This window comes from Pinus tabuliformis, chromosome J (assembly GCF_031772625.1).
Source record: "Pinus tabuliformis cultivar Carrire ecotype Pingquan chromosome J, CPIR1, whole genome shotgun sequence".
NCBI classification, from domain to species: domain Eukaryota; kingdom Viridiplantae; phylum Streptophyta; class Pinopsida; order Pinales; family Pinaceae; genus Pinus; species Pinus tabuliformis.
In genome coordinates this window covers 1,183,510,095-1,183,532,031 of record NC_142295.1, presented here as the reverse complement: position 1 = coordinate 1,183,532,031, position 21,937 = coordinate 1,183,510,095, and the positions used below count along the sequence as shown (strand labels likewise).

At 35.4% G+C, this 21,937-nt stretch overlaps 1 protein-coding gene across 9 annotated transcripts in view; it reads right to left on the bottom strand.

Moving 5' to 3' along the window:
• Nucleotides 1–15,092: 15,092 nt before the first annotated feature.
• LOC149231300 (signal recognition particle 19 kDa protein, putative / SRP19) overlaps nucleotides 15,093–21,937 on the bottom strand; it is a 103,333-nt gene continuing 96,488 nt past the window's right edge. For 7 of the 9 annotated variants that reach the window (XM_089379161.1, XM_089379167.1, XM_089379163.1 and 4 more), the window contains exon 5: nucleotides 15,746–15,933. In XM_089379161.1, the coding sequence (XP_089235287.1) occupies nucleotides 15,761–15,933 (173 nt within the window). In that variant the 3' untranslated portion in view covers nucleotides 15,746–15,760. Of the gene's footprint in view, nucleotides 15,544–15,745; nucleotides 15,934–21,937 lie in introns of those variants that run through there. The other 2 variants (XM_089379168.1, XM_089379169.1) reach the window with 1 other exon arrangement.

Genomic DNA, 21,937 nt, shown 5'->3' with positions numbered 1-21,937 from the left:
TATGGACATTATAATTAAATATTTCAAACGTTAAAAGAAAATGGGGGCAGAGAGTGTTAGTATTTAAATTAACAGCTTTAACTACAGACTCAAGAATACCACAAGACTTACCAGAGATAACTTGAGAAGCGGAAACTTCATTACCTGACAGAGTCGGTTGACACAAGTGCTTGGATAATTAGTTCACGTTGTCATGTTATCTTTGCAAGCTCAGATATTGAAATGTTGGCATGAGCTCTTTTCATATCCCCCACTACATTGTAATTAATACTTTCATTCTTAACTACAACGTTGATGTATCTAGCGGTGTAGCTTTATTTGAAACTTCAGGAGTGATGGACTTATTATTATTCTTCGTGGAAGCATTCTTAGGAGGATGAGCACTTCCTAACTTGTTCTGCAAACCCTAATAGGATTAGAAGGCAGTAGAATCCTTCTAAACAATTTATTTTTAAATTCTTGCTTAGAAATAGGTCGTTTTCTCCTCAAATTGTATTGTTTAGTTGTTGGCTAAGGAGTAGCTTCACTCACTGGTGGTTGAACAATATTTTTTTTATGTGTTATATATGATACTAGCGATATTAATTGAATGTCCATCACCTAAAATTTCCTCGGTCACGGTAGATTCATTTGATTCTTCAATTTGTTCAAATTGTTCTTTTGCTAATAAAATGTCTACAAAGTTATTCATCATAGCATTCATATTGTGATTCCACTATGGACATGTTTTCTATGAATGTCTCTCCTAATGGAAAGTACAAAAGTTGTCCATCCCCAAGCTTTCAACATTAAACACAACATTGGAACTTTGAGCAGATTTAGTTGGTTGACTATTGTTATTCTTCTTAAAGAAAGGTGGATTGAAATACTTACTATTGGTAGATACCTCATTTAAATTTCTCTTTAGTTCAAATACTTCATTAGCGAGCAAGTTCAAATATTTGGCCAAGCTTTACATGTCAAAACAATCTTTTTCCTTGACATTAGTGGAAGATGCATGATTTTTCTTACCATTTTCTTCAGAGTCTTTAAAATCCTCGTGATCTTCTAGGATCCAATAGAGTGTAAGTCCTTTTCAACAACGATTGCTTCAATAAAGTTTAAATCCAAACACGGAAATATCAGTAGGCAAGGAAATGTGTAATAATATGTAGTAATAGTATCATGTAATATGAACATCTGCAGGGAATTTATTCAATAAGCATGTGAACCTTTGCTTCAAATCCTTCACTTTTTCCTTTTCCCTCATCTTAATATTCTCGAGTTCTTTGAGCAACATGGAAAGAGTTTTATCATTAGAAAAATTATCGAAAAATAACTTCTTAAACTCCCTCCAACTATGGACTAAATTAGGTGGAAGATTGTGATACCAAATTGATGCTCTACCCTCTAGAGTGTACAAAAAAAATCTTCAAGCAGCGTCATTAAAACATACCTCAAGTTTTCGCAAATGCATGTAGAAGTCATCAATATGGTCCTCAACTTTCATCTTCTTATCAAGATCAAAGTTTGAAAGTATATTTTTGGATCTTTATGCATACAATGTAAATTTCCTAGAAGAGCAAGCAGCGCTTGGGCCATCCAATCATATTTTTCATCAGCTATGTCCTCTTCCTCCTCTTCTTCTCCCTGAGAATCTAAAGGGTCTTCTCTTTCACTTTTTAGGTCTTCAGGAATTTCTTCTCTCGACTATTCTTCATCAGAAATTTGAAAATCCTCCCCATATTCATCTGAATCCTCGTCAATAGGTGCAAGGTCCCCTTTTTGACGTGTTCTTTCAGTAGAATCAACTAACTCTTCAAGGGTTGCAATAACCAAATCTTGCACCAAAGAAACCAATACACCATTATGAGTTGTTTAATTCTTTATAGGCTTAAGAGAAAGGATAGTAGCAACATGAAGTAAACCAAAAGATCTTACAAAATAATGAGTAATAGGCTGGATTTTCTAGAGTTGATAGTAAGTAACTTCAAAGGAATGTTATGGACTACAGTAAGAGGACTCTCCTACCTTAGGAACTTGATTTGGAGTTGAACTTGGAATGTTACTTCCTTATATAAAAGTATCTTTATTTGGATGTGGTGAATTGTCATCCATATAAAGGTTTCCCTCTTACTAGTGCCATAATGTTTATGGTGTTGGATCCCACCAACATATAGGGGGTATCCCCGATATGAAGTCTTAATTAGACCTCACATTGTTTGGTATAAGAGCCCCATTTGGAAATTTGGCCCTGTTGTCATATATTTAAATATTTTCCTTGGTTGTAGTTGTTAGCATGAGAGAGAAATGCACATGTACTTTTGAATGAGAAAGTAAGTATGCCTTGTGAAATGTTCAATTGCAAATGTATCAAGGTTCTTTCACCAGAAGGGAACAAAAGTGAGTCTTTAGGAGAAAAGTAGTAGTACTATTATAATAAAGACACACATATATAAATATGAAAGAATCATTAATTAACTATTGAAGTAGCTCACATAGAAGTAACGATCATTAAAACCACAACAACACACATACAATTAGATGAGCACCAAAGCCAATGAAATAGTTCAATTTCTTTAGTACATAAGAACGCCAACATATACCGCCAACATCCAAAGAATAGCCTTAAAACATTCACGATATAAGCATGAAAGTGTGTTGGTTCAATGAGCTTCAGATATTAAGTGAAATTTCCAAGATACATTGATACAATGAAACACCATTAGCTCCTAGTGGAGTGTTAAGCCACTATTCGCTCTCCAAAAACACTATCTTCCTCTCTAATGCTTAGTTGGAGAAGCCAAGGTGAAAAGTCCTTTATTTGTGTAATGAGGCTCCTTTTATAATAAGAGGAATGATTTTTCATATCCCCATGACTTTTGAACTCCCCTCATGACTCTTGGATTTCTAATGTAACCTTTGGACTTCTACATGACTTTTGAACTTCTAAATGACTTTTGGACTTCTCCATGTGACTCTTTTGTCCATTTATGACTCTTGGACTTCCACATATTTACATTTACAATAATTACATGGGCCTAGTGTTGAGTCTTTATAATTACTGGGGTGGAATACATCTATCACATATGTGTAGAATTGTGCATCACGGGTGTAGCGTGTTTATAGCGTCCTGGTAGTATCCCAACTATTATTGCGAGGAACTGGGGTTTGAAGTTGATACACTTATATCTTCGAGGTCCCCATTTTCTCTCTACTTTTCAAGATTCCTATTCAATACGTAATATCTATATCATTCCCTTGAAATATTCCTATTCTATTTTGGGTTTATTCCTCGATGGAATACTACATGATCTCCATGGTCAGGAGGGGAAAAAATACATCAGCATTTCCACATCATCATGTGACGACAACATGACAAGTCATAGGCATTGATGACTTGGACTCATAGTGACTTATACATAGATCTCTTTGAGAAGTGATGACATTGCCACTATGTCTTCAATACATGTGACATTTCTTACATTGTTGTTGCTTTCTACCTTCCAAAGGGTCTTGAGAAATCATGGAGTCTTCATGGGTCACTTTGATCATTCGGATCGAGTTTTCTTCCAATTGTTGCAACATGGTACCTTTGTGCCTTTTATATTCATAACGCTTCCTTAGGAAGCCTCTTTTGACAGATCCCCTCACACACCTTTTTCATGCTTTTTTGAATGCTTGCAATTATAGATCACTCATGGCAAGCAAACATTAGCCCAAAAATCTCCTGTCCTAACATGCTTCATCCAAATTCTCTTTCTGTGGATCGACAATGCACTAGGGGAAAATAGAGAGGTCTTCTAGGCACATGGCACACTTTCAAGAGATAAGATGGGCTTCATTGATCAATGAGAGTATGCAGTGCGCTTTCTGGAGGAGGAAGAGGCTTGATGGAGGGCGCAGGGCACAAAAACAAGGCACATGGCAATATGACTTGTTCACTGACGACGCGTTGTGTGCATGGAAGGGGAACCAGGGCCACAAGGAGGGTGTAGGGTATAGGAAAAAGGCACAAGTGAAGGCATTATTGCCCACTGAGGATGTGAAATGTGCTCAATTGTGAGGCAGAGGCTAGGCATAGCGCAGGGCGCAGGAACAAGCAACAAGCAGGAGGGACTATTGAATGGGAGTGTGCTATATGTTGGAGGGAGAGAGGGCTCATTTGGGCATAGAAAACAAACAAAAAAATACGAGGGTCTACTCTAGGCCTTCGGAGTGCTTTGTGCACTCTTCCTAGCCTAGAGGGCAGGCTTGCAAAGTCAGAAAAATTTTTAAGTCTAGAAGGGTGGAACCTTGAAAAGCACACTATGTTAGGGGTAAATTCAAGTGAGACACATCTCAACTTGTTACTAAAACTTAGGCAGAACCCAAGACTAAGAAATATGCATCAAAATTCCAGTTCACAAACACTCACCAAGTACAACAGACCATGTATGTGCAATTGTGACCAAAAAGTGTCATTTTATGACTAGAAAGTGTATTATGACTTCAAAGTGCATTATTGCTTCTCTTGATGATCCAAAAATACTTAGGAAGGAATGTGAACACCTGAAACATGTGTAAGAACATAAAATGACACTTGATGACCAAAAGTCACACTTCACATGACATAAAGTAGGCTCTGAAATTTGAATATAGCAAAATTTTGGAGGGTATTGTAGCAACAACAACATCTCCACAACGAACTTGTATATAAAAAAATAAAAAGAGATTAATATAAACCCTTGTTGTTTAATAGACCAAAAGACACCATATACAGAGAAATGAAAAAAAAAACACCAATTCACCTAGAGAAAAAGGGAAAAGAAGAGAGTGCTTTACTAATCGGTTTAAAAAAAAATATGAGCCAAGTAATGAAGGACTTTGGTCATTGATATAGACCGAAAAGAGTCTCAGCATCGTTACGGAAACACTCCTTATGAAATATACAAGGAAAAAAGAAAAGAAAAAAGTTAAAATTAACAGTTACAAGTAGTTGACAATGTAGAAGAATATAAAGATAAACCATTAAATCAACCACATACCTTGATACATATTAGTTCATCCATATGGAGCCACTATGTGTTTCCTCCTAAGAAGAATGAATGAATTATGGAGAGAGGATGATGCTACAACTATTTCATAATAACAATGAGTGGAACATTGAAGACTAGTTACAGAGCAAAGTGACTCTTTTCTTGCAAACCAAATGAAAAATAACCAAACAAACCCAACAGAGGAAATACCATTACACACCAAAAAAAACCCTAACATTGGACACTGTCAATCTGTACCAAACAAAACCTTGCCTGTTGATACAAAGTTTTACATTTTACAACATAGAGCCATGTGAAGGAAGGTGAAAGCATCATTGTAAACCAATTTAATTTCTCTATATAATCAAGCATGGTCCACACGACAAATTTGTATGCCACTTCAAGTGTGGCTTGGAATATGACAAGGGCCCATGTGGCATGTTGGCTCTACATAGTGATATAAAGTTTGAATTGGATGAAGCCTAGGTTTGAATCACCATGGTGTAATAATTATAATACAACCTTATTTTTAGCCTTAAACCATATAGTACATTGAACATATACTAAGTGAATAATTAAACTATAGTGCACATTAAGCAAATGAATTATATATTCTTTGGTTATATATGTATATAAATTAAAGTGGGTTAAAATATTGTCTTAAAGAAACAAGGGAGAATGGGTAAAACCTCGTGGTGTTTTATCATAGCTTTTTTACAAAACAAACCTAAGATAAAGCCTTATGTAAAAGCCTTTAAGGAGTATATTTTGTGTAATCTCTTTAAAAGGACATAAACAAAAGTATAAGCTTAATTATAGATATATAATGCAATAGTTAAGTTGATAGATAATGGTGGTTAAAAGACCCCATTGTGAACTTGAGAGTAGTTGTATTTTAATAAGACATCAATCCAGACTAGACTAAAAAGTGTCTTACGAGAGATTAAGGACATCAAAAAATGTATGTATTATAACCCTGAGCTAACCTTATGTTAAAATTTCATTAGGGGAATTTTGAGATCTAAAATGGGCCTCCTAAGAAAATTATAAATTAATAGTGGAAATAATAAAATAAGATTACATTACATCATCAAATTTTAGAGGGAAAAATTAAAAAACTATTTTTTCAACTCGTATTTTCAACTTATCTCCCCATGGGTTTACTCAAATTTCGAGTGACAACACTCATTGCATGAAAACTTTGGTTCCTCATCCAACGAGTACCCATATAGCATACTTTCGATGGATCCTACTACACGAAAAATGAGAAATACATGAAAAACGTGATTGCATCACGTGTTTTCGAGAATTTCTCATTTTTCGTGTAGCAGGGTCCATCGAAAGTATGAAACATGGGTACTCCTTGGATGAGGAATTAAATTTTGCATCCAATGAGTACTCCCGCTCAAATAAAAACTTAGGGAGATAAGTTGAAAATATGAATTGAAAAAATAGTTATATTATTTTATTATTTTTTAATCTTTTTACATTTTTACTCCAAAAATGGTGAATCATCCCCCATGGTTGACATCATCATCTTGATTCCCCTAATGAGTGATCATAATGCGGTCTAAACATTTCAAAGAAAGATTTTGCCAATAAGAAATCAACTTGTATCCAAGTATTACAAAAGAAAAATTGATCAATAATCAAACCAATAACATGGCATTAAGTCATAGACTTGTGGAGTACCATTTGAGTATTAGAATTTAATAAACTAGAATATTTTATAGGGTGTATTTTGGGGGTTCATTACATGTGGTATCTAAGTTGTATGTTGCAACAATGGGATTTTATGGGTCCTAACTGAAAGTATTATTTTTTTGTGTATCATACAGAAAGAAAAATTAATACCATAAATAAAATTGATGAATGAATGAAGTTAATAATAGATATACTTTTGTAGGGTCACCTAAAGGGGATAGAGAGCATGATTCTAAGCAGGGAATGATGAGGGGAGAAACTGGAAACCAAAATATCCATGAATCTAAGATTTTACAAGTGGTTCATAGTCTAAAAGTAGATTTAGACAGTGTTAAAGATAATCATGAGAAACTGTCCAAGGCAAGGGATGAACACAAAGACATAAATGGGTACATACTTAAGAGGTTAGAAAAAAATAGAGGTAGTATGAAATTTGAAAGAACTCATAACAAAAAGGTTTAGAAGTGATCCTATAGAAAACACTGAACCTATAACTTCTAGTGAGATTCAAACACCCAAGTTTGATAATGACTTGGAAGAACAAAAGTCAGGGAGCAACGCTTTTGTGTCTAAGAAGAAAAGAATTGTAACCCAATTATAGGGTGAATTTAGAAAGATCATACCTCCAAATTTTGATGGATAATCTGAAGAAGGGGCAAAAGCTTGGCTTTTGAATATGTCAAAATGTTTTGAAGTCTATAATTACCCTAGTAACCTGAAAGCCATACTGGCAATATATCAGTTGACTAGCAAAGAAACTTTGGGGTGGGAAGAAAAAAAAAACAATAAAGAAAATTAAAGGCAAAACTTGACCTGTAAATTATTCAAGAAGGAATTCAAGACAAAGTAATTAGTAGAGAGGTATTGCGATGAGAAATCTAGGGAATTCCATGAATTAAGATTAGGTCAATTAACAATGGATGAATTTGTGAATAATTTATGAGTCTTTTGAGGTATGTTCCATATATTAAAGACAAAAAGGCAAAAATTCAAATGTTTATCAATTATTTACCTTTGTCCTACAAAGAGAGGACTGAATTTGATAACCCAAAAAAATGGATGAAAAAATAAGAAAAGAAAAACTATGCTACACCTAGAATAAGCATAAAAGTGATAACTCTAAGAACTTGTTGGAAAAGAATAATGAGAAAATTAATTCTAAAAAAGAAAAGATTTAAGAAACCTGTGTTTTCCAATACTTCTAAAAGTGTTCATGGGAAAACTAAAGTAGGAATGTGAATAAAAAAAGAAATTTAAATCAGGGAAGTGGGAAGGTAATAGGAATAGGGAACTGAAAGGTTGATGAATCTACTAGGCCACCAATCCAGTGTTAGGGTTGTAATGAAAATCATTTGTGGAGGAATTTTCCACAAAATCCTTTGAATAAGGAAAAAATGCATAATATATAGGAGGCATGTACAATAAATGATGTTGGTCCTAGCATTCTAAGGATTAATGTACCACTAGATGATAAATACACTGACCATCAATGCACCATGGTGGAGATTTAAGGTAAAATATTTGGAAAAAATATATTTGTGTTAATTGATCATGGCTCTAGTTTGAATTATATTTCCCCTTCTATGATTGAAAAATGTGGTCTTAAGAAAAAAAAACAAACTAAACCTTAGTTAGTGCAATTATCTACAAGAACCAAAAGAAGGGTTACTAATATTAGCAAATATTGTTCAATGGACTTTAATGGATTGCACACTAAACAATACTTTAATATTCTACCTTTAGGGTCATATGATATCCTATTGGCATGGATTGGCTAGAACAATATAGGGTAGTCTTGAACTGTTTGGAAAATTCTTTTATGTCTCAATGATGAAGGGGTAACCTATATAGTAAAAGGGATACCAAGGGCTATTTTAGTAAGGAAAATATATGCCTTACAGTTAAATAAATGCACCCAAAAGGGATGTAAACTGTATGTAGTTCAGATTGAAGATCATTCCAAAAGTAATCAGAAACCTTCCATATAAGATTACCCCATTCTAGAAAAGTATAGTCATTTTTCCTAAGGAAATCCCAAGATTACCTCCACGAAGGGACATATATTTCACTATAGACCTTATCCCTGAAGCAGTCCCAACATCTAAAGCTCCATACAGAATGAGTGTTCCAGAATTGATGGAACTAAAAATGCAGCTACAAGAGTTATTAGACAAGAAATATATTAGACCAAGTGTGTCACCTTGGGGTGTACCAGTCTTATTTGTGAAGAAGAAGGATGGAACCCTTAGACTTTGCATAGATTATTGACAACTTAACAAAATGAGAATCAGGAATAAGTATCCATTACCTAGGATTGATGACCTATTTGATTAGGGCAAAATCAAAGATGAAGACCTTCATAAGGCAACTTTCAAGAAACGGTATGGGCATTATGAGTTCGTTGCACTTCCTTTCAAACTCACTAATGCACCAACCACTTTTGTGTCTGATGAGTAGTGTACTTAGGCATTATTTAGATAAAATTATCATTGTGTTTATTGATGACATCTTAGTCTATTCTAAGAACAAAGAGGAACATGATCAACATTTGCAAATGGTTCTCCAAACACTTGAGAAAATGAATTGTATGCCAAGTTTAGAAAATGTGTGTTTTATCAAATACATATTCATTATTTGGGGCATGTGACATCTGAAGAGGGGATTATTGTGGATTTAGAGAAGAAAAGGGCCATTGTGAAATGGCTAGTGCCTAGGAATTAGGTTGATATCAAGTCCTTCATGGGAACCATGGGTTATTATAGGAGTTTCATAGAATGGTTTTAGATCAGCTTATCCAATCACTTCCTTACAAAAGAAGGCAAGTGAATTTGATTGGAATCATAAATGTTATGATAGTTCTGAAAAAATGAAGCAATTCTTCACTATTGCCCCAATTTTAAAGAAAGATGACCCCAACAAAGACTTTGTAGTTTGTATTGATGCTTGTAAAGAATTTTCGGGGGGTATTAATGCAAGAAGGTCATGTGGTGAGCTATGGCTCTCGAAAAATTAAATACCATGAGAAAAACTATACAACCCATGAACTAGACTTAGAGGTCATTATTCATTCCTTGAAAATGTGGAGGGACTACCTTATAGGGAGGAGATTTTAGCTAGAAATTGATTATATTAGCCTTAAATATCTCTTTAATCAGCGAAATTTAAACTCTAGCCAAGCCTAATGGTTGGTATTCCTTAGTGAGTATGATTTCAAAATAATATGCATTAAGGGATGAGAAAATATAATAGTATATGCTCTTAGCAGGAAACTAAATCAGATTTTTGTTATTTCTGCGAATAGTTGGCAAACATATTTGACTGAAAAAGTGAGGTCAGTGATGGATTTTGATGGGGAACATGTTAAAATAAAGGAAAAAATTCAAAAATCAAATCTTCAAGATGAGGAAGGAAATGATTTTTCAATTAATGAAGAGGGTTTGTTGATGTATAGAAACAGAATCTATATACCCAATGGTCAAAACGTAAAATTGTTTATCCTTGATGAATTACATAAAAATCCTATAGTTGGACATCCTAGCTATCATAAACTAATAACCATGTTAAGAAAGGAATTCTATTGGACTAATGTAAAGTTAGAAACCACAAAATATGTAGCAAAATGTTTAGAATGTTAGCAGGTTAAAGCTCCCCATCAACATCTGACTAGATTAGTACATCTTTTACCCATTCTAGAATGGAAATGGGAGGTAATATCAATGGATTTTATCACTAGTTTTCCAAAAACAAGAAAGCAACATGAATCTATAATGGCTTTGGTAGACAAACTTAGTAAGGCGGCACATTTCATACCTGTAAATTCCACTTTCAAATCCATTAATATAGCAAAGATATTCATGAGGGATATATTTATATTACATGGTATGCCTAAGACTGTAATTTCAGACCATGATGTAAAATTTACTTGTAATTTTTGGAAAGGTTTGTTTGAAGGCATTGGCACGAAGTTGAATTTCAGCACAACCTATCATCCCCAAATTGATGGTCAAACAGAAGGGACCAATCAAATCCTATAGGACATGATGTGAATGTATGTTATGGATGGGCCCACTAAGTGTGAAGATTATTTACACTTAGCATAATTTTCCTACAATAATGGTTATCATATTTTCCTAAAGATGGGTCATTTTGAAGTAATGTATGGGAGACGGTGTAAAGTGCCTTTAATTTGGGATCATCCTGAAAACATGTTGGTTTTAGGACCAGATATGCTGAAAGAAATGGAGGAAATAGTCAAACATGTGGAATAAAAATCTAAAACCAACTTAGGACTAGCATAAAAGCTACATAGACTTAAAGGGAGTTCACAAAGAGTTTAATGTTGAAGACCATGTTTGTCTGAAAGTGAAACCTAAGAAAAGTATTCTTAGACTTAGTAATTGTGCCAAGTTGTCACCCACATTTTGTGGACACTTTGATGTGTTAACAAGGATAGGTCTAGTTGCTTATCATCTTGCTTTGCCAACAAGCATAAAATTTCATGATTCGTTTCATGTGTCTTTATTAGAAAAGTATGTACATGATCCAACTCATATTATTGATTAGAATTTGGTATAGGTATAACCACAGGGAGAGTTCCTAGAAGAACCTCTATGCATACTAGAACACAGAGAAGTCATGCACCAGAATACAATCATAGGCCAAGTCAAAGTACAATGGAAACACTTCATCCTAGAGGAGGAAAATTGGGAATTAGAAGATGCTTTCAAAAAATTATATCCCTATTTATTCTAAGACTAGGTTGAAGTCCAAAGAAGACACTGAGACAGTGTCAAAATCAAGTGGAGGAGAATGTGATATCCACTTAGTTTTATTTGTAAATTTGTATATGTCAAGTGTGATGATGTTGTCACTTTAATATTTAAATGAAACTAATTTATTAGTAACATAAAATATTTTTTTGTTGATAGATTATTTTATGTAAATATGTTTTATTAAGTTATTAATAAAAAACTAGAAAATATCATTGAGACTACTACTAGCTAAAGAGAAGTTATGGATTGTAAAGTAGTGGTTGGATTTATTTTCTCTTAGATGATGTAGGACCTAGGAATTTATTCCGATGATTAGATTATTAAATTATGGAAAATTCATTAATCAATAACTCTCTCAAAAAGATAGGACATTGTCTTAGGTGGCTAGGGAGAGTGGAGCTCATTAATGAGAAAAATAAAAACATGCCACCTAATGGATAAGGGAGGGGGTAGTTACTAATTGCCAACAAAATCATGAAAAATGGACTTTTCTCCTATATTGTAGTTAGAACCATGAAGTGTATAATTGAAGTGAGGAGGTATAGTAGGAAAAAAAATGAAACATAACAAATTTGGCTAGTTTGTAGTCCATTAAAGCCCCGGGGGACTAATCTAGGAGGGAGAGTCAAGTTTGGGAGGAGCAATGCAGCACCAAAATTATTTTCCATAAAGAATTTGACAAGTTGGTACATTGAATAACTTTTACTTTTAGTTGCTATATGCTAGGTGTTTTCTTGTTGAAAATTGGTGTAGCAATATGTTGAAAATGGAAATAAGAAAATCTTGATTTAATTTTTCCATGAATTATAGGAGAAAATTGTAATTACACATCACAATACAACAAGAATGAGTTAATTAAGTTATTTTCACTTAGTTGGCTCAGTTAATTCGAGTTGAGGGTTTAACTTGACTCATGTAGAGTGGTTCCTAAATTTTAGGAGCCTAGATTGAGTTTAATTTGAGTTGTAATAGTTTAATCCAACTAAACTGAATTAATGTTAGTTAAACTAGTTCCAACTGTTGGAGGAACTGGTACGAAGTCTAGCAGTGGGGTGCAGCTTCATGTATTCAACCAGTTCACTGATAAATCATCCATAATTAACTCATGAATGCATAAATTTGAGTTACCCAGTTGAGATTGGAGTTCAAGGGCAGTGTACTATCAGTTGTTTAATTCTCTGTGTTGTACAAGTGGTGCATGCAAATAGAGAAGGGCCTACTTTCGGGGCTTCATCCTATACATACATGAATTCATTCTCTTTCAAACAGGTCATCAAATCAAATTCAGTTTTTCTCAAATTCAAATAGAGAAATATATTAATAAGCCCTTCCTCCCCTGCATGACCACGATTGATAGAGCTTGCCGGGATTGATTGAATTTACTGATCCCTTTACCTTGAGCTTGTCCCTTTACCTTGTATGAGCTTGCAATCCCGGTAACCCCACCCCTCTTTTCTATCTCTTTTCTCTGATTGTCCGTCTCTATAGAATAGCCCAATACCGCAGCTGCTCTCGTATAGTGGGCCATAGAATAGCCAAGAGGCTAGACTTAGAAATAGAAGCTAGACAAGGGAAGGAAGGAAAGGATCCTATCTCTCATGCCCGTTAATAGAAAGACTTAGAAAGAGAAATGCTCTCATGAGCTCATATTGATATATATATAGAGAGAAAATTAGTGTCTGCGTAGATGTGCAGTAGTCTCTGTAGTGTGGGTTACTAGCTCTAATAAAGACTGCTTTAAGCCGAACTAGCTAGCACTTGCCGACTTAAGTTCCATGCTCTAAATATTGAGATTACGACAAACAATTCAATAGAGCAATTGAAGTCATCCCAGCTATAATAGAGAAACTCCTAGATGCGATATCTCATATAGATACATATTTCTTTAAAGTATCACTTAGATATGCGACATCATATAGATATGTATTTCTTTATTGATCTTCTGACGGTATTTTCCTATTTATAGAGCTATTTCACGCAGTAAATGACCCTGCAGCATAACACTATGACTTGTTACTTGGACTTTACATGACTTGGTGCTCTCCACACATTCATTCATGAAATCACATAGGACAGACATGAACTCAATCAATCAATGAAAAAAAATCAAAGACAAACGGACCGGGCACTGCACTTTTCCATTCTCCACTACAACAATCTCCACTACTTAACTTTAAAGCCAGTAGAAACAGGAGCATTAACACTAGCATGAAATCGTATCACACAAATTCTCTTTATGAATGCAAGGATCAACATTACACTATTTTTTATACCGACGAGTGAACCTACTTTCGGGGCTTCATCCCATACATACATGAATTCATTCTCTTTCAAACAGGTCATCAACCAGCAAGATCATCTCTTAGCTTCAAACGGCAGCCAATACCATTCATCCATTACCGAAATGAACGAGGCATTACTAGTACCACCAGCAGCAGAGTAACTGATGCTGAGCCAAATCAAATCCAAGTTTTTCTAATAAAAATGATCAACAATGGAGTCTAAAGATGTTCTAAAATTTGGGGACAAAGTTCAATGTCTTTTCTTCCAGATTTATGTAAAAAATAGGCAACTAAAAATCCAGCAAACAGGTATTCTACTTGAACTGGATGAGAATTCGCAGAGCCATAATTCATTGATTGCCGGACTCTCTCCAATTGGTTCATGGTTTCTGTGGATGTTTGGATCCCACAAAGAGGCTCATCATGAAGACTGAGAATTAAAGGTCGAACTATTATCAGGACTTCGAGAATTCAAGGGTCAACGCATTGTTTGGACTTCAAGAATTCAAGGTCAATCCATCATTCGGACTCTGACAATTCGAGGTCGATTAAAGGTCAATGCATTGTTGGGACTATGAAAACTCAAGTTTAATGATGAAGGTTGCTTTATGGGCTCGAAACATCGACAGAACCATGAACCAAATTGTAGATACTCGAGCAAACAATGAGGTATTCTGCTGTAGCTATACTAGGATTTTCTGGAACTGAGGATTTTTATTAGCAACTTAACTAGCTTGACCCAAATAGAAACATAACAAAATTATCTCTAAGCTGCTACTTTAAGGTTTTGATTGCTCATCAATTTACGCCATTTGGGAATCTCCGCTTTAACTATTATTAAATGCATAGATGGTAATGAAAAATACTATCAATAATGTGTTTTTATGTTTCTTTTTTCTTTTCTAAAAGCTTTAAGAAACACACCCCAAGGCTACACCGCAAAGATTGAAATTCCCTCAGATTAGAATTTATAATGAAATTCCTTCCATTTAGAATAAATACTAGAAGATTAGTTGTGAGGGTCAGAATTGCTTGAGACAGAATTTGATTGGATGTTATTAGCCTTGACCTGCCACAAAAACACGTCAAGATGATCATTTTTGCAGGTTAGAATTGCTTGAAACTTCTCAACTAATTTGAAAAGTATTACAGTTTCATAATCGCCCAGAACTAATCACAAAACAGGCAGAGCATAAAATGAAAGGATTGTGTACCCAATCAGCATGTGGACCTGGCAGCATTACCGTTAGACACAAGCATTTTACTTTAATTTTTACGCGTACACTCTTTAGACCAGTCACATAAAAAAAAATATCCCGCTACTTGAAAGAACCAACAAAAAAATGTCCTCAATGGAATTCCTAAATAGGTTCAGCAGAAAATACAAATGAATGCCTGTAAAATTACATTTTAATTATTTATGTGGCCTGACCCAAAGAAGGAACAACAAAATCAGTTAAAAGGGTGAAATTTGTTGGTGAAAACTACTAAGAACAATATACCTAACCAAATCAAAGTACAGGCATTCAGAATTTTACAAAGGCCGCTAAATTTTTCATTTAAAACATGATGAAAAACAATGCCTTTGAAATAACATATTCCATCTCAGTTGAAGACAAAATTTGTTTCCCCAATGTTCTTGCATATTTTACTTTTTCTTCCTTCCACCCTTCCCCGACTTCCCAGATCCTGCATTTGAACTAGGTCCCGACGGTGTCTGCTCTTGCTTCTTTATCCTGCCATGATGTCGAGGAACCAACTCAGCTACGCGCAGCATTAACTCCTTCCCTGCAGCATTCGAAAATTGAATATATAACCAACGACATACAACCAGCAGACTGAAAATTGAAACGAGTATAGTTTATATGGCTCAATCAGAAGGTACAAATATTTAAGTGGTCATGATTCAAATTTCACAGATGTTACATTAAAAGTGACATTATATTTATAACTGAATAGCAAAAGAAGATGGAACTTAAATGGAAGTCATAAATCTCATGCCATTTTAAGGAGTGTTCCACAAGGAGGCGTCCCCCCACCTGGGAAACACGTTCCCGCGCTTCCTTGCGCTCTGGGGAAGTGGGGACGTCTGGGGTACATTTCTCCATGTCCCCAAAAAACAAAAACACGAGGAAACTCGAAGGGGGGCACGATTCCTCCCAAAAGAGGAAACATTTCCTGTGTTCAAAAAAAAATCGAGGTCAAATTCAGGCTCACATGCTATTTTGTTGCCAAGCAATTTAATGGGCAGATAAGGGCAAGGTATAGTACAAAATATTGTAATATAGGGTATACGGTCTGGAGTGTATGAAATATGAATTTGTACTTTGTGTCGAGAAAATGATGAGGTCCACTTGCAGAGGCGTGTTGAGCTTCTGACTGAAACTGATTTGTTCATGCAGCAGCTGGATGCAGAGACTAGTGGGGCATTACCTTGAGCAATTATGCTCATTTGTCATTTGATATGTTCGTATGTTATCTGCTTTTCTGTTTCAGACTTCAGTTGTAAACTTTAATTTGTTTTGAATCTTGATACATGATATATTAAACTTGACTCTATACAAATTTGAATCTTGATATATCAGACTTAACTTCTATTTCAACATTCAGTATTCACAGTTGGAACTTCAATATGGTTTACACTTTTATTTTCATTGTACAATGTTACAGTTACATGTATGATTGTATCATGCTTTTCATTTTAAATTTGTTTCAGTTATATGATTCATTGGTTTATCCTTCATAATATAAGTGTTATATAATGATAAAGACAGTTAAATTATAAAATTTCAATGATATATTTATTTATTTTAGTATCTTACTATTTCTGTCAGGGTTGCTTGTGTTAAAGACCCCGACATCCCCCCACATTTCCTAAAAATTGGTGGGGAGCTTTTGCATAGGCTGCTCTTGCGTTTCTTCGCTCCCCTGTCCCAGAAACTTGGTGGAACACTGAGATTAAGTGGTAATGATTTAAATTTCAAAGATGTTACATTAAACATGGCATTATATTTATAACTGAATAGCAAAAGAGCATGGAACTTGAATGGAAGTCATAAATAAATCTCATGCCAGAGCAAGAAATCTCATTTTCACCTTGTTAACATATTATGTTGAAAATATATAATACTCCTAGTTGCATGGGAACCGCTCCCAACATCTCCAAAACTCGTTCCCACGTTTTGGGGAGCTTGGGAACAGATACAAAGCACCCCAAAGTGATTGGGACATTCCAGGACCATAGGGTACTTTCTAAGAATGTTTTAATCTTTTTCTAGGTATTCCAGGAGCTAGTTTCCTGGTTCCCTGAGAAGCCAATTTGAATCACATTTAACTAGTGTGATTCCATGTCAATTCGAAGATAGTTGGAACGTGTAAACAAATCACATGGAATATAATTGGGCCATGTAACTGGATACCATAAGTAACCTGCCTGTGAATGTGATTGTTAGGTAAACAAAGATTGTCAACCTGAAAAGCTGAGTGTGTGATAAAAGAAAGCTATGAGAGAGAGTAGTGACTTGAACAGGTTGCAATCTCCATGAGTGCCAAACCACAACCCTGAAAGAGATATATCATATGTGATATTTCAATTGCTTGGGGTAAAGCCAAAGATCAGTTGCACTATCCGAATGGATGCAGCAGTGAAAGAAATCTTGAGTGGTGGCAGGAGCAACCAAGCAGTGGCAGTAGGGTAGTGTTAAGCCAATGATACAAAGGTCACATCCTTGATCAAGAAGATACAAAGGTCAATTTGTTATTTGTTATGTATTTAAGATTTATGGTTTGTGTTATTTTCTAGTTTTGGAATTTTTCATATAAGAAAGAAAGAAATTATTTTTAATGCCCACAAGGCTAAAGATAGTTTATGGGATAGATTGTTTCATCATCTGATTCTTGTATTCAGCCTTTTTCTTGTGAAACCTCACAATAAACGCTCCCAGCTTCTCGACACGCCCCTCGCTGAATAAATTATCCCAAGAGCTAGCTGCCAGAATATCTGCATAACTTTCTTTGTTGTCTTTGAAGGCCTCGCATTCTAAACTGAAATGTTTTTCTGTTTCCACTTTTCTGGAAGAGCAAAATATACATACTTTTTCTTCCCACGCTTCTTTTGGCCTTTTCCAGCGCCCTGTTTCAAAATGGAGTTGATGAGAATTAGTCCTTAACTGAGCAATAAGATTTTTGGCTCTCCAAGAAATTTTGGCCCCTATGTATGCTTTTTGTTTATGATTATGAGTGGGATTAAACTCTTCAATATAGTATTTTTTCTTTCTCTCTCGCACCTTATCCCAAGTACGCTTGTGGAACTTATCCATAACACAAGTTTTTATCTCTTTACTGTTTGTGGGACACATGTTCAAGCAAATACCCCATTTACTAAATCATTTGTTACTTTGCCGCATCCAAGTCTTCTTTATATAATAATTTCTGAAATGTGGGAACTTTAGGAGTATGGGTAGCTTTCACCTTGTTAACATATTAGGTTGAAAACACATAATACTCCTAGTTGCATGGGAACCGCTCCCAACATCTCCAAAACTCGTTCCCACGTTTTGGGGAGCTTGGGAACAGGTACAAAGCATCCCCAAAGTGATTGGAACATTCCAGGACCATAGGGTACTTTCTAAGAATGTTTTAATCCTTTTCTAGGTGTTCCAGGAGCTAGTTTCCTGGTTCCCTGAGAAGCCAATTTGAATCACATTTAACTAGTGTCATTCCATGTCAATTTTAAGATAGTTGGAACGTGTAAACAAATCACATGGAATATAATTGGGCCATGTAACTGGATACCATAAGTAACCTGCCTGTGAATGTGATTGTTAGGTAAAAAAAGATTGTCAGCCTGAAAACCTGAAAGCTATGAGAGAGAGTAGTGACTTGAACAGGTTGCAATCTCCATGAGTGCCAAACCACAACCCTGAAAGAGATATATCATATGTGATATTTCAATTGCTTGGGGTAAAGCCAAAGATCAGTTGCACTATCCGAATGGATGTAGCAGTGAAAGCAATCTTGAGTGGTGGCAGGAGCAACCAAGGAGTGGCAGTAGGGTAGTGTTAAGCCAATGATACAAAGGTCACATCCTTGATCAAGAAGATACAAAGGTCAATTTGTTATTTGTTAAGTATTTAAGATTTATGTTTTGTGTTATTTTCTAGTTTTGGAATTTTTCATATAAGAAAGAGAAATTATTTTTAATGCCCACGAGGCTAAGATAACCTATGGGACAGATTGTTTCGCCATCTGATTCTTGTATTCAGCCTTTTTATTGTCAAACCTCACAATAAATGCTCCCAGCTTCTCAACACGCCCCTCGCTGAATAAATTATCCCAAGAGCTAGCTGCCAGAATATCTGCGTAACTTTCTTTGTTGTCTTTGAAGGCCTCGCATTCTAAACTGAAATGTTTTTCTGTTTCCACTTTTCTGGAAGAGCAAAAAATACATACTCTTTCTTCCCACGCTTCTTTTGGCCTTTTCCAGCGCCCTGTTTCAAAGCGGAGTAGATAAGAATTAGTCCTTAACTGATTTGGCTCTCCAAGAAATTTTGGCCCCTATGTACGCTTTTTGTTCATGATTATGAGTGGGATTAAACTCTTCAATATAGTACTTTTTCTCTCTCTAGCGCCTTATCCCAAGTATGCTTGTGGAACTTATCCATAACACAAGTTTTTATTTCTTTACTGTTGGTGGGACACATGTTCAAGCAAATACCCATTTACTAAATCATTTGTTATTTTGTCACATCCAAGTCTTCTTTATATAATAATTTCTGAAATGTGGGAACTTTAGGAATAAGGGTAGCTTTCTGGATGTTCCAGATACTCACACCCACATTCCTGAAGTTCCCACATTTGAGAAACTTGTGCAACATAATACTCGATAGATAAAGATTAACGCTGAGGGTAAGGTTAGATAAAATCAAACAGAACATCCAACAATGTCAATTTTAACATATTATGTTGAAAAAATGTAATATTACAGAGTAAGGTCAAACATTTGTGCTCAAAAAAATCTACATCGAACTGAACACCCTTGATGCCAATGTTCCCGTAGTATCTAGAGGGAATGGTACACTTGCAACATGAGATTCCCATTCTACAATTATGTCCATGCAAAATTTGGACAAACACAAGTTCAATTCTATAGTCAAGTCCCTGCATGATATGGCTTCACTAGAAGTACAGGTATAGCCAAAATGGTAACAATTTAAACAAAAGTTGATGTATCTAAAGGGAAGACTTTTCATCATGCATAGCAAGCTCTGCCTTCAAGCAATTTTATCATTTTGTAATTAATAAAAACTTACAAAATTCACATTAGACACGTGCAACTGCAAAGGCATGAGGCTATATTTGTACAAATGGGGAGTGGTACAAATTTAAAGGTAGCATGTGTTTGGGAACCTATTTGAACCTCTTTGTGACTTACTAAGCCCTTGAGATTTAGCCATAGGGTACTTTGAACTTGTTCTCTTGAATTACATCTCATCTCACCCAAAGCCATGTTTATTGAACACTATCCTTGGATGATTTTATTAATAGAACCCTTAAAAAGGTATTTGGCCTAGGAGCACGTGGCTTATCTAATCTCTAAGATCTGCTGGGGAAGCCTCCCTTGTAGGGGTAATATCGAACCATAGAACAACAAGGGAACAGTTGCTAAGGTGTAAGTGGTGATTGATCCCATTGTTGCCCGTAATCTAGAGTTCTTAGTGACGCTTTGCACTATGGTACTAGAATTTGCAGTAACAATCCCTTCATGGAGTCACCACGTGAGAAAATATTCAACAATGCACTCTCATAAATGTCGATTTCGCAGGAGAATTGTCTTCTTCCCCAGTAACTATGGCAGAAAATGTTACCGGCCAAATTGTAGGTGCATGATAAAATCCCCAATCCAAAATGCACAATCAAAGGGGAACCTTTTAGGATACTCACCCATTGTCATCTCAACAATCGATCCTCTCACTTTAGGCCAACTCTCCTCACTCAAGGGGGGGGCCTACTAGGATCACTAAGGCTTAGTCAAAAGAACACAAGGTGATGTCAACAGTAGCCTCAATGAAATGGTTATTGGAGATATTTTTAGTGTTTTTTGAAAAAAGGTGATGGAGGATATGAAGATCAATGCCAATATCCTACTAAAGTTATGGGGTCAAGAGGAATCAAGTGGCAAGATGAGATCAAGACGAAAACCCCTTTAGGTTAGAACCTTATAAGTTAAATTAACCCCTTGGCTAATCAAGGAAAATCATGAAATCATAGCTCCACTAGAAGGGATCCCTCCAAGGGGAAATCCTTCAATCACAAGATCAATCATGGCATGAAATAGAATCAAAACCCTTATAAGGAACTTTAGAGTATGGACTCACAAGGAAGATTAAGAGCTACCCTAAGACAACAAAGGAGAGCGAGTGAGAAGAGCCTCTAGACATCCTCCTTCCAAGCGACAAAGTTGCCCTTCAAATGGATCAATCTTAGTAACCTTGTAGTAGTCTTGAATAATCCAATAAAGATATTTCCATTGAGCTCCAAGGAGAAGAGTGCTCTTACAATCTAACCATGAGTACAAATGATAAAGTTCTCCTATATTTATAGAGTGAGATCTAACTCTTTTTACGATAAAATAACATTATTTAATTTAATTCGTTAGATCTAGCTTAAGCAAACTAAATCTAACTAACTCCTAAAATCAAGTAAACTAACATAAAAAAATTCAAAATTTTCAATGCGATGGATCCAAAAGAAGAATCTCAACTAACATATTATTGAAATTAAAGTGGTCAAGCCACATGTACAATGAAAGATAAGTAAAACCCTCGAAGGGAGGGGTCAATCCACCAAAGAAAAGATAATGATGGACTAAATTGCCGTGTCTAGGCTCCAAATGGTCCAAAGTTGTTGAAGATGGTCAACATCCTCCATAAAAGATGATCCAATGCTTCAAGGTGTGGCAAAGTGACCTCCCAAGTCAACCAAGTTCCAATGTCCCCCCTCCTTTAGTGAAATGACCTCAAGAAAAAGGTGCATAATATTCCAATGATGGGACGACACTATGAAAATTGCTCCATAAATCATGTCAAATAATGCTCCAACACGCTCACATCATGTCTCAAATGAAGACCCATAGTCATACTTTGGGTCAAGGCATTCAATGAAGCGTGGGAGGTGCTCCTAT